We start from the raw sequence: 14532 nt of genomic DNA, 5'->3' as shown, positions 1-14532 counted from the left end.
CTCTCTCCCTGCTCCTCTCTCTCTGCCCCTTTCCCCGACCGTGTGTGCATGCATGTTCTCTCTCTTTAAAATGAATGAATAAATCTTTTTTAAAAAAAGACTACAGACTATAAAATATAGCAAAACATGAAGCTCAGAACACTGAAAGAAACGAGTACAAAAACATCGCTGCAAAAATTAAACTGACACAAAACAGTTTCAGAAAGTTTAGAATGCTATAATCAGACGGTTTGAAAGAAACAGTACAAAGCTGAGTGGGTCCTGGAGCCCAAACTAGGTACTATGAAGTCACTACCTCCAGGGGCAAACTGTCTTGACTAATAGCCATGGGTACATTAGTCAGTCATCTTTGCCCATATCTCATTAAAGCTAGTAATATTTTTATCTAAAGATATTTTTCAAAATAAATCTGACCCCATAGTAAACCTTAGTCTCCTAAAACTATAAATCAAAGGTGTATGTTCAATGTTCTTGTTCATTAGAGCCCTTTAACAAAATAAGTATGTTAAGAGATGGGGTGCCTAGCATGCTTGGTAGAGCATGCGACTCTTGATCTCAGGGTTATGAGTTCAAAACCCCACAGTGGGTCTGGAGCCCATCTGAAAAGAGCAAGTATATAAAACTACAATAATTAAAATAAATAAATATAAAGGGAGTTCCCTATCCAGTCTCCCTGTGGTTGTCTGTGAAGACACCAGTGAAATGCAAAAGCTAATAAAACCTCTTAAGTATTAGTGCAACACAGGCAATATTACCACATACCAAAAAAAAAATTTAAATCTCTGACTTTAAGTATTCATTTTCTCAATGAAATTATTCTAAAAATCAGACAGCTAAAATTTTTTTAAATTGTTATGAATTACAGAAGTTATAGATCTAAAAAATAATAAAAACCACAAAAATATAAACAGAGTAAATTATACACTCAATAATAAACAGAAGCACAAAAATTATCCTTTTTGGGGTGTGGGGGACAGTACATAAAAAACTGAAAATGAAACAACTGTATTCTTACCATTCCACAATTTAAGTTTTTGTCAACTTTGCAGAAAGTATGAGGAGGGGTTTCTCCTTTACTGGTTACAATAACACAGATATCAGTTACAGCCAAGGAATTCTGGGGTCGAATTATAGGAGCCCTTCGGTAAGTGATAAAGATTCTTTGTGAAGTAGTTGAACTGTTGTTGACATTGGCACAGCGACCGTAGGGTGTGGCTTGGATCACTTCACATCCTGGAATAAGCCTTTCTTTCCCTTCATATAAAACTCTGTAAGGCAGGGAGAGGAAAAATAGATAGATAGATAGATAGATAGATAGATAGATAGATAGATAGATATAGATAAGTAAATACATTTCAAGTTAATGCTGGTTTTCCTCTTGAAAACAAACCAAAAAATTGGGGGGGGGGTTCTTCTACTTCTTAAATCTTAATTGTACACCAAAAGTAAGATTATTACTTTGGGAATTACAGATCTCTTAACTACTATTTTTCAACAGTTGGAGTGTAACTTTAAGAAGAGTAAATAAGATCAAACAACTTGATTTTTTTATTGCTTTTTACAAAAGCTATATGAAAGAAGAAAGGGACAACACCATAAACATCCTTAGGTTGATTCCTAGATCACGTATTCGATGTTTTCACAAAATTTTCCTTCATAATTCCCGTCAAAATTTCACCTTTAAAAATCCTCTGACTGAAAATGAATGAATAAATAAATAAATATAAAAATCCTTTGACTGAAGCAGAGAAAGANTAAGTGAAATAAGTCAAGCAGAGAAAGACAATTATCATATGATTTCTCTCATCTATGGAACATAAGAACTAGGATGATCGGTAGGGGAAGAAAGGGATAAAGAAAGGGGGGGTAATCAGAAGGGGGAATGAAACATGAGAGACTATGGACTATGAGAAACAAACTGAGGGCTTCAGAGGGGAGGGGGGTAGGGGAATGGGATAGACCGGTGATGGGTAGTAAGGAGGGCGCGTATTGCATGGTGCACTGGGTGTTATACGCAACTAATGAATCATCGAACTTTACATCGGAAACCGGGGATGTACTGTATGGTGACTAACATAATAAAAAATCATTAAAAAAAAATCCTGGGGCGCCTGGGTGGCACAGCGGTTAAGCCTCTGCCTTCAGCTCAGGGCGTGATCCCGGCGTTGTGGGATCGAGCCCCACATCAGGCTCTTCTGCTATGACTGCTTCTTCCTCTCCCACTCCCCCTGCTTGTGTTCCCTCTCTCGCTGGCTGTCTCTCTTTCTCTGTCGAATAAATAAAAATAAAATCTTTAAAAAAAAAAAATTAAATAAATAAATAAATAAAAATCCTTTGACTGAAACTATAAAACATGGTTTAAAGAAATTAGAGATGAGCTAATAAAAAAAAGACATCCCATGGTCATGGATAAGGACATCAAATATTTGGTAAGATGTCAATATTTCCCAAAGAGATCTACAGAGTCAACAAAATTCCCCTCTAAATCCTTTTTTGTTTAGAAATTGGTAACATGAGCCTAAAGTTCATATGGCGATGCAAGGGACTGAGGCTGCCTAATGTCAAAAAAACAAAAACAATGTTGGAGGACTCACACTCCCCCATTTCAAAACTTACTGTAAATCTAGTCATCAGCACAATGTGTTACTGCCACAAGGATAAAGATTTAGATCAATGAAACAGCACAGGCGGCGCAGAATTAAACCTGTACATTTACAGCCAATGGATTTTGACAAGAGTGCCAAGATAATTCAACAGGAAAAAAATAGTCTTTTCAACAAATGGTGCTGGGACAACTGGATATCAAATGCAAAAGAAAAAAAAGTTGGATCCCCTCCTTACACTGCATACCAGAAATGGATCAAACACTTAAACGTGGGGCGCCTGGGTGGCACAGCGGTTAAGCGTCTGCCTTCGGCTCAGGGCATGATCCCGGCGTTATGGGATCGAGCCCCACATCAGGCTCCTCTGCTATGAGCCTGCTTCTTCCTCTCCCACTCCCCCTGCTTGTGTTCCCTCTCTCACTGGCTGTCTCTATCTCTGTCAAATAAATAAATAAAATCTTTAAAAAAATAAAAAATAAAAAATTAAAAAAAAAAAAAACACTTAAACGTAAGAGATAGAACTATAAAACTCTTAGGAAAAAAAAAAGGAATAAAAATTTGTGACCTTGGGTTTGACAAAGCCTTCTTATACATGAACCAAAGCGCAAGTGACAAAAGTTAAAAAATTGGATTTCATCAAAATAAAAAACTTACATGCTACAAGTGACACCATCAAGAAAGTGGGAAGACAACTCATAAAATGTGAGAAAATATTTGCAAATAATATACCTAATTAGGGTATTCTTTCCAGAATATGTAAAGAACTCTTACAAATCAATATAAAAAGATAAATAGCAATTTAAAAATGGATACAGGGCTGGCAAAGAATATATGGGGGACTGTCTGTACTATCCTTAAAAACTCCTCTGTAAAACTAAAGTTATTTTAAATAAGACATTTCTTTTTTTTTAAGTAGGCAAAGACTCTTAATAGGCATTTCTCCAAAGAAGATATGGCCAAAAGCACATGAAAAGAGGCTCAACATACTAGCCATCAGGGGATTGCAAATCAAAACCACAATAAGATACCCACTTCACATACACTGGAAAGGCTATAATCAAAAAGACATAATTATAAGTGCTGGTAAGGTAAGAGTGTAGAGAAATTGGAATCTTCATACAATGCTGGTGGGAATCAACTGCTTTGGAAAACAGTCCAGTGGTTCCTCAAAGGGTTATACAGGGAGTTTCTGTATGACTCAGCAATTCTACTCCTAGATATAAACCCAAGAGAAATGAAAACATACGACTGCACAAATACTGGTATGCAAATACATATTTAACAGCACAGCCAAAAAGTGAAAACAATCAAATGTCCACCGAGTAATGAAAAGATACATAAAAGGTGGCACAGGCTTGTAACAGAACACTGTTCAGCAAGAAGAGGCAGTGAAGTACCAGGTGCGCCTGGGCAGCTCAGAGGAACATCAGATCTTGGGGTGAGTTTGAGCTCCACACTGGGTGTAGAGATTACTTAAATAAATAAATGAACTTAAAAAGGCAATGAAGTACTAATATGAGGTGCAACATCAATGAGCCTTGTAACCATGTGAAGTGAAAGAAGACAAAAAAGACCACAGGTAATATGATTCCATTTCCGTGAAATGGCCAGAATAGGCACATCTATAGAGACAAAAAGTAGATTAGTAGTTGCCTGGGGCTAGAGGGTGGAAAGTCACATCAGCGAGTGACTGCTGATGAATATAGGGTTTCCTTTCAGGGGGATGAAAATATTCTGAAACTGGCTGTGGTAACAGCTGCACAAATCTGTGAATATATTAGAAACCAATAAATTATACAGTTGAGATGGTTGAATTGTGTGATATCTGAATTATATCTCAATGAAACTGGTAAAACCCAACTAAATATTAAAATATGGTATAAAGCCTCTATATTTAAACCAGGATAGTACTGGCAAATGAGGGAACAGAAAAGAACAACGAACACAAAAGAAATACCAGAAATGGATAAAGGTGACATCTCAATACACTGCAAGAAAGATGGACTTTTTAATTTAATAAGCAGTGCTTGAATAACTGAATTGCTATTTGGGTAAAAAATAAAATTCTATCTATACTTCACACTACCAGAAAAAACTCCCAGGGGATCACAGATATAAACGTCAAGAATGAAAATACACTAGTACTAAAAGAAAACCTACAGTGGGAAAAGTGTAACTATGACTCAAAATCTACAAGCAATAAAAGGGAGTAAGAAAATAAACTTCATCAAGTAAATTTTACATGACAAAAAACACAAGTCAAAAGACAAATTAATTATAAACTTGAAGAACACATTTGGAAATTTATTTCACAAAAAGTTCATCTTCCTAGTACATAAAAATGTACTGTAAAAAAAAAAAACCCAAAAAGGCCAAAACCCTGTTTATATTTGTTTTTTTTTTTTAAGATTGTATTTATTTATTTGTCAGAGTGGAGAGACAGCGCGAGTACAAGCAGGGGGAGCAGCAGGCAGAGGGAGAAGCAGGCTCCAGCACTGAGCAGGGAGCCCCAGGCAGGACTCAATCCCAGGAACCTCGGATCACGACCTGAGCTGAAGGCAGACACTCAACTGACTGAGCCACCCAGGTGTCCCAAAACCATGTTTTTAAAAAGTCACGGGGCGCCTGGGTAGCGCAGTCATTAAGTGTCTGCCTTCGGCTCAGGGCGTGATCCCGGCATTCCGGGATCGAGCCCCACATCGGGCTCCTCCGCTGGGAGCCTGCTTCTTCCTCTCCCACTCCCCTGCTGTGTTCCCTCCCTCGCTGGCTGTCTCTCTGTTACATAAATAAATAAAACCTTTAGGGAAAAAAAAAGTCACAAAGTCAATGCCAAAAGACACTAACAACTGACAAAAGAAAAAAAGGAAAACGGTCCTTAAACATATTAATAGTTAATCTCATTAAAACTACTCTGACACATCACTTCTTGACTATGAGACTGACAAAAATTCAAAAATCTGATCATGTATTTTGTGGATGGGACTGGGGGAAAGCAGCACATACATCATATATTGATGGTGGCATGACCACAATGGAAAGAAATGTAGTAACATTTAACAGAATTATGCATGCATTTATCTTTTATCCCAGCAACGCCCTTCTAGGACTACCTGAAAATATACTTCCACAAATATGTAATAATATATACAGTTATTCACCAAAGCATTCTTGTAATAGCACAAGACTGGACAGAACCCAAATGTCCATCAACAGCGGTTTGGATAAAGTATATACATTCACACAAATAAGTACTATAGAGTTTCAAAAAACTGAGAAAGACCTCCATGTTCAGATATGGAATGATTCTGAGGACATACTATTGGGTGAAAAAAGCAAAGTGTAAAATAATGTATATAGTATTTATAGTTTGTTTAAGAGGAAGAAATAAAAATACACACACACACGTGTTTATTTTTGTAAAAATACATAGTGAAAGGATAAATCAAAAACTGCACTAACAGGAAAGGAGAGGGCAGAAAGTATAGTGAAAAAAGTAGAGGAAATAAAAACTGAAGCAATACTTCTCATTATATCTTTTTACGTGTTTTGAGCTGTGACAATATTTTCCATATTAACAGAAAATTTTTCTAAAACAAATGAAACACAAATACAAACAGATGGGAGTAATCAGAAGGGGGAATGAAGCATGAGAGACTATGGACTATGAGAAACAAACTGAGGGCTTCAGAGCGGAGGGGGTGGGGGAATGGGATAGACTGGTGATGGGTAGTAAGGAGGGCACGTATTGCATGGTGCACTGGGTGTTATACGCAACTAATGAATCATCGAACTTTACATCAGAAACCAGGGATGTACTGTATGGTGACTAACATAATATAGGAAAAAAACATTAAAAAAAATAAAGAAAAATAAAAAGAACCTAACCAAACAAACAAACAAAATACAAACAGATGAACCTAACTGCATACTGCATAGCAAATTGGTAACGTAACCACATAGAAATACTATTATATATAATTTTTTAACACACTAAGTACTCTGTAAACGCCTGATAGGTCTTATTCCAAGGGCAAGGGACTCTCGTATGTATGACACCTCAGTAACAATGAACACACACAAATCCAGATTTTGTTTGGCAAAGCAGTCAGCTGGAAAGGGCTCCCACTAGCGAAACTTGGGACCATATGAGCAAACAGAATAAGGATTATAATAGATTTTTAATCACATGGAATAAATTAAAATCCACAGTTCCTTAGTTATTCTCAAAACAATAAAAAAGAGAGAGAGAGAGAGAGAGAGAACAAGAAAGCTCTTCCTTCAAGCTTTTCAAGAAAAATGCCAGTTAAAAAATTTATTTTTTAAATGACAGGATTAGAAAAGTCTCATTTTACATCCCCCACCATGCAAGATCTAATTCAGGCAATGATCAATGGATCCTAAAAAACGAGAAGTGAAAGCAGCTAGGGAACCAGGTATTTAAACAAGGCCCACAACTCCACAATTTACTTAAATTTAACAATGAAAATAATAATAGATATCTGGCACGTATCATCTTAATTAAGTGACTGAACTTAACATCACTAATTATGGGATAATCTGTCACTACATGCTTTCCTAATGCTAGCCCTACCTGGGTATTCTTGCCAAAAGTATTTAACATAAATTTAATTCAGACTTTAAAGGTAACATCCAATTTACAGGAAATACTGACAATAAGGTAATAAGCTAAACAACAGAATGAGGAAACAATCAGATAAATCGAGAGTGGGGGGCATTCTATAAGACAACTAGCAAGATTCTGCAAAATGTCAATTATCTAATAGAAAAATGTGGGGGAGATAAAAGAGACTAAAGAGGCATAATAACCAAATGCAACAAGTAAACCACAACAGGATGCTGAAAGGGGGGCGGGGAGGAGGAGGGTGTGCGCATGCGCACAGGCCGGGGGAGCCACACACAGAGGCAGAAGCAGACTCCCCGCAGAGCAAGGAGCCCACTGTGGGGCTCCATCCCAGGACGCTGGGATCATGACCTGTGCCGAAGGCAGATGCTTAACCGACTGAGCCACCCAGGCACCCCATGAATATTTTTTTTTAAATATTTTATTTATTTATTTGACAGAGATAGAGACAGCCAGTGAGAGTGAGAACACAAGCAGGGAAAGTGGGAGAGGAAGAAGCAGGCTCCTAGTGGAGGAGCCTGATGTGGGGCTCGATCCCATAACGCCGGGATCACGCCCTGAGCCGAAGGCAGATGCTTAACCGCTGTGCCACCCAGGCGCCCCCCATGAATATTTTTTTTTTAAAAGGCGGTAAAAGATATTCTGGGGATAACTGTGACTATTTGGATAGGGAATGGATATTGAAAACCATGATACTATTATTAACTTTCTATATACCATGGTTACACAGGAGCGTTGCTTAGGGGATGCATGATGAAGCATTCACGGGAGAACTGTCAGGGTATCTCCAGCCTCCTTTCAAATAGTTTAGCAAAAATATGGAAAAACGTTAATTTGTTGAATCTAGGTGGAAAGTATACTGTTCATTATACTACAGTCTATCATTCAGGAGGAAAGGATACCGGTGTTTATTATAATACTCAGTTAACTTTTCTGTATGTTTGAAAATTTAAAAAAAAAAAAGTGCTGGAGAAAAAACTCTTGAAAATCAATAAATCTGGGGCGCCTGGGTGGTTCAGTCGATAAACCATCTGCCTTCGGCTCAGGTCATGATCTCCAGGTCCTGAGATTCAGCCCTACATCAGGTTCCCTGCTCAGTGGGAAGTCTGCTTCTCCCTCTCCCTCTGCCTCTCCCCCTGCTCATGAATGGGCTCTCTCTCTCTCTTTCTCTCTCTCTCTCTCTTGCACGCGCATGCGCGTGCGCAGAACTGCACTCTCACACTCTCAAATAAATAAAAATCTTAAAAAAAACTTTAACTTAACAGTTTTCTTTAAAAAAAAAAACCAACCTGATAAATATCTCATCTCAGTTTATAAACGTCAAAAAGGTAAAAAAAAAAAGATCAGAAGCTTGACAACAGTATTTCATATTTAGTTGAATGAGATGGGTACCTGTCTTTGTAGTGGCTACAGGTTTTCTAAACTCACTCATGTACTTAAATGGGGGGGAAAGTGGGGTGGACAGGTCAAAATATTGCAGTCACCAGAGATATTAACAATTATTTGATGTGGAAAGAAAAATTTATGATTATGATTAACTAAAAGACAACCTATACTCTGGAAAACCTAAATCAGTAAACTATCATAACAAGCCTCAGGGAACTACAAGATGTGTATGAAAGAGTCACTTGCAACCTGAAAGTAAGTACAATTATCTAAGTCATCATTTTAAGTTCTGCCCCCAAACCACAAGCAGAAACAATCTTTGAAAGCTACACATCCTTTCAATTACGACCGTACTGTGGAAGGATGGGGAGGAGGATATGAAAAGACGGCCTTCAGAGACGGCTGACAGTGAACACTGAAGCCTGAAACAAGTTATGTCCCTGGCTTGATTCCCGTTGACTGACATGTATATTACCAAAATTTTACCCTATACCCATCCTTCTATGGATATTACCTATCTTCTTAAGAAACTCATGGAGAAAATAAAAAGAACTGACATAAAACCATTACATGTCCTGAATTACTTCCCTGCAACCAACAGTTTGTGTTTATACCAATTTTAACCTCCGTGCCCCTTCTCAAAGGAAAAACCCCCTCCCACTAAATGCTAATCCAGTCACCTATGCTGTTGACATTACCCCTTCTGTTTCACAATTTTATTCTATCAAATATCTCCTTATTCCTATATTTTCACCCTTTCTTTTCCATTGGTTTCTCTCCTTCAAATAAAGATGTTTAAGGTCATCCCCTGGAAGAAAGAAAAAACAGCACATGGCTCTGTATTGCCTTACCCCCAAGGTATCCTCAACCGTTGCTTCTGGGGATTTTGTTAAAATACAGATTCTGATTCAGGAGGTTTGGGGCAGTGCCTGAGATTCTGAATTTCTAACATGTTCCCAGGCCCTAGATAATAGTGGTTCAAGGACCACATCTTGAATAGCAAGGCCCATAACTATCTTCTCTTTCTCTTAAAGTCAAGCTTTCAAAAAAGCCTCTATTAATCCAATTCCAATCATTCCTCAACCTTTTCTAACCTGGCTCCTGTTCCTAATGATCCTATAAAGCTGTATGACTACCATCCTAACTGTACTGGGCTGAAATAAAACCACAGAGCTAAACAGGGTGGCCAATACTAAAGGAGTTAACTAAAGGAGTTAAACGCATGCTGCGTAAAGGTCAAGTAAGATAAGGACAAATCATCCTCTAACTTTGGAAATTTGAACTTAATGAGGACCTAGGACCATCTCACTAGAGCTTTAATGCAAAAGTAAAGGAGGTGATGAAGACAACAAATGGTGGTCAAACAGAGCAGTTCACTACCTTAATATCTGAACACTTATTATCAGAAAAAGCAGCAACCATTAAAAAAAAAAAAACTTCATGGGACAATCAGGGAACTTTGGATGTATGTGATATTAAGTAATTAATCATTTCTACAATGTGGTATTGTGATGACATTAAAGGATTCAAAATAAGAAAAATCAATGTAATACACCACATTAATAGAAAGAAATACCTGCATGATCTCAATTAACAAAGAAAAGTCATTTGAAAAAAATCCCAACACACTTTCATGATAAAATCTCTCATAAAATCAGCAATAGAAGGGACCTTTCTTAATATGATAAATGGCATTTACGAAAAATCCACAGCTAACATCATATCCAATGGTGAAAGACTGAAAGCTTTCCACCTAAAACCAGCAATGAGCCAAGGACACCTGTTTTCACTACTGCTATTCAACACTGTACGTTAAGTTCTAGTCAGAGCAATAAGACAAGGCAGCAAATATCAACAAACTGCAAAGGAAGGAGTAAAACTAGCTCTACTTGTAAATGACATGATCCTATATATTTAAAAAATCCCTGAACATCCAAAAGAAAGCTATTAGAGCTAAAAAATTCAGCAAAGTTGCAGGGTATAAGATTAACATATGAAATTAAAATTCAGCTGTGTTTGTATACAACAGCAATGAACAATCCAAAAAGGAAATTAAGAAAACAATTCCATTTTTAATAGAATTCAAAAGAATAAAATATGTAGGAATAAAATGAATCAAGGAGGTGAAAGACTTGTACACTAAAAACTGCAAAACATTGCTGAAAGAAATTAAAGACCTAAATAAAGGGAAAGCTATCTCACATTGGTAAGTTAGAAGACTTAACTGGTATAAAGATGGCAGTACTCCCTAATTTGATCTATACATTAAATGCAATCCCACCAAAATTCCAATCTCATGTTTTACATAAATGGACAAGCTGATCCCAAATACTTCCTAATGCTCTCAAATACCTATATGTTTTTACCAACTGATAGTAATTATAATAAACAGAACAGCTTAATACATGACATGTATGCCTATTAAAGTAATAATTATAGGTATTCTAAAAGCACATCTCATTTACAAAAGAGGGTCGACGTAGACATTTTTGGAAAAAGGGCTTTTACACAGAATTTACTTCTCTGGCTGTGGACTAGACACTAAATACCTCATAACAACTATACTCATTCTAAATTGTAAATACCTCCTCCCTCCTGGGACTAAAAGCCACACAGCACAATTTTTTTTTCTTTTTAAACAAGAATGTTCACTTGTTAAATTAATTCAGGGCTTCACAAAACCTCATCACATAACCTAAGTAGCTCCTTAAAAATATAGTCTTTTATTACAGCTTCTTGTTCTTTTATTTTTAATTAATAAGCTTATCTGAAAAGTACAAGAGAAATGGAATCACATTTCAGGCTCCAATGCCTTCATTTCAATCTTTTGAAAGGAAATGATCTAATGATTCAAGTACAATACAAAGAAATTCAGTAAGGGTAGATACAGATATGTAGTATCTTACTACACTTGATCCTGAAGTAACAAGTAAGAATAGAACTATCAAGGATTTCAAATTTCTATTCCCATGCACTTTAAATAAATGTTATTTACTTCACTATAGCAAAAGAAAATAAGTCACCATACCCAATGTCGGTAAGGGGTGGTTTATCTCTTGCTCTCTTATAACAGAGGAAAAGTTCTGGGCTTTTCAGACTTCCATAGTTCAAATTTGCTTGAAGAGCTGATGGAGTGGCTTCAACACAGGTGTAACCTTCAGGTACCGTTTCCCCAGCCGATTTGTTAATAACTGCAATGTCTGTAATTGGAGCTTTAGGCCCAGTTGACTTAGTATCTAAACGATTTACTTCTTGATCTAAAAGAGTAGATGTGTCAGTGAGACCTGCCACAACAAAGTAGTCGGTCACTCTTGGCCCTTTGTCTTCTATCATGGTTGCTATTGTATTTCCTAGAAGAGGAAAAAAAGAAAAAAGACCTCCAATAAATAAAACAATTTATTTTATAAAGTTTATAAACACTCCTGAGTTAACAGTGATCAACAAGCACATTTCCCAACTGGATTTATAATCAAATTTTTGTCCTCCCAGAGAAGCCTGTTTTGGTATTATCTTGTCAGCTTTTACCGGCTATACAGTACAAGCTTATAGCATCAACTCATTTGTAAGGCAACTATGATCCTTTCATGTGACAAGGCCCTATTAAGAATAATCAAACTGTCAGAAGTGGGCTACGGGCTACAGTGCTTCAACAAAATGCACTTAATGAACAATATTTAGATCATTTAAAAAATTATTCTCTTCTAGGTTACAAAATTCCTAAAGCTAAGCTTCACATTTAAACAAATGAATTGAGTTCATCATGAATTAAGTCAAGGTCTAAGACAAAAAAAAATAAAAGTAATAATAATGAATGTAATCAAACTGGTTTCCTAATCCACTTAGGAGTCTGTCCCTTCTGGTTAAGAAACTTTATGGGAACACCATGTAAATTAAGTCAGTCTAGGAATCACTATGTATTTCCTATATAAATACCAGAGAGAGCATGAAATACTATAACTAAAGAAGACAAAATTATATAAAACACATATTAAGAGACTTAGGTAATACACAGTAGAAACCCAGACATTATGAACATTGAGTCAAGATTTCTATTATCTCTAAACTCAGCACCTCTAAAAATAAAATTAAGCTTCTGAGGTTTTAAATATTTCCATGGATTTTATGTGCTTTTTAAAAACAACTTTATTTAAGTATAAATTACATACAATAAAATGTCCATATTTAAAGTATAAATTTTCATAGATACATATACCTGAGAAATCATTACCACAATCAAGATATAAACATATCCATCAAAACCCCAAATTTTCATATATCCCTTCCTCCCCAGGCAATGAGTAATCTGCTTTGTCATTAGTTTTTAGAACTGATGTACATGGAATCATATTGTATGTATTCTTTTTTCATAATTATTTTAAGATTCATTCATACTGTTGTTTATATCAATAGTTCATTCCTTTGTTTATTTTTTAAAATATTTTTTAAAGTAATCTCTATACCTAATTCACAACCCCAAAATGAAGAGTTGCATGCCCTACCAACTGGGCTAGTCAGGTGCCCCTCATTCCTTTCTATTGCTAAGCAGTATTCCACTGTTAAGTATACCACAATATGTCTACCTATTTACCTTATTAATAGACATTAGGGTTATTTTCAGTTTGGAATTATTACAAATAAAGCTTTCATAAACACCCATGTATAAGCCGCATAGGCATAAGCTTTCATTCACCTTAGGTCAATTCTTAAGATGAAAGGACTAGATCACCTGCAAGGTATATATAGTTCTAAAAAACTGCCAAATAGTTTCCTAGACTGAGGATACCATTTTATATTCCTACCATCAGTATATGAGACTTCCAGTTGTTCTAAATCCTCTCTATAGCTCTATATACAGTCTTTTAAATGTAGACACTCTAACATGCCTTTAGTGATATGTAACTATCATTTTAATTTGCATCTTTTTTTTTTTTTTTCCAAGTAGGCTCCACAACTAGCATGGAGCCCAACTCAGGGCTTGAACTCATAACCCTGAGATCAAGAGTCTGATGCTTACCTGACTGAGCCACCCAGGCAACCATTAATATGCATCTTTCTAATGACTAGTGATGTTAACCACATTTTCATGTGGTTATTTTCCATCCGTGTATTTTCTTCACTGAAGTTTCTGTTCAAATCTTTGCCCATTTTCTACTTGGGCTGTTTGTTTACTCATTCTTGAGTTGTTTTTTGTTTTTAAGATTTTATTTGTTTGTTTAATTTAGTTTAGGAGGAGAGAGCTTGTGCACTAGTGGGGGGAGGAGCAGAGGGGGAGGGAGAGGGACAGGCAGACAGCCCCCTTAGCACGGAGCCTCACATGGGGTTCAATCTCACAACCCTGAGATCACCATCTGAGTTGAAACAACAGTCGGACGCTCAACCGACTAAGCCACCCAGGCACCCCCATTCTTGAGTTTTGAAAGTTCTTTATACATTCTATAGAAAAATCATTTATCGGGGCACCTGGGTGGCACAGCGGTTAAGCGTCTGCCTTCGGCTCAGGGCGTGATCCCAGCGTTGTGGGATCGAGCCCCACGTCAGGCTCCTCTGCTATGAGCCTGCTTCTTCCTCTCCCACTCCCCCTGCTTGTATTCCCTCTCTCGCTGGCTGTCGAATAAATAAATAAAATCTTAAAAAAAAAAAAAAAAAGAAATCGCTGTCTAAAGTCACAAAGGTTTTTTCCAATGTTTTCCTCAAAAAGTTTTATAATTTCAAGCTTTACATTTAAGTCTATGATCCATTTTGAGTTAGTTTTGTATATAGTGTGAGGTATGAATAAAGATCCCCTTTTTATATATAGATATCCAATTTTTCCAGCACCACTGGTTAAAAAAACTAACTTTTCTCCACTGTTTTGCCTTTGTACCTTTATTCAAAAACCAACCACCCAATATGTTTATATTC

The 14532-nt window shown here is 36.6% G+C and overlaps 1 protein-coding gene across 5 annotated transcripts in view; it reads right to left on the bottom strand.

Annotated features, from left to right (window-relative positions):
• The window catches only part of DENND4C (DENN domain containing 4C), a 132070-nt gene that overhangs the window by 91759 nt on the left and 25779 nt on the right, over nucleotides 1-14532 (bottom strand). For all 5 annotated transcript variants that reach the window (XM_034663966.1, XM_034663965.1, XM_034663967.1 and 2 more), the window contains 2 exons: nucleotides 11660-11981; nucleotides 1016-1268 (listed from right to left, as the gene is read on the bottom strand). In XM_034663966.1, the coding sequence (XP_034519857.1) occupies nucleotides 1016-1268; nucleotides 11660-11964 (558 nt within the window). In that variant the 5' untranslated portion in view covers nucleotides 11965-11981. The remainder of the gene's footprint in view (nucleotides 1-1015; nucleotides 1269-11659; nucleotides 11982-14532) is intronic.

Source organism: Ailuropoda melanoleuca, chromosome 7, assembly GCF_002007445.2.
Source record: "Ailuropoda melanoleuca isolate Jingjing chromosome 7, ASM200744v2, whole genome shotgun sequence".
Classification (NCBI taxonomy): Eukaryota; Metazoa; Chordata; class Mammalia; order Carnivora; family Ursidae; genus Ailuropoda; species Ailuropoda melanoleuca.
Note: the sequence above shows the minus strand (reverse complement) of the source record. Positions and strands in the feature narration are given on the sequence as shown.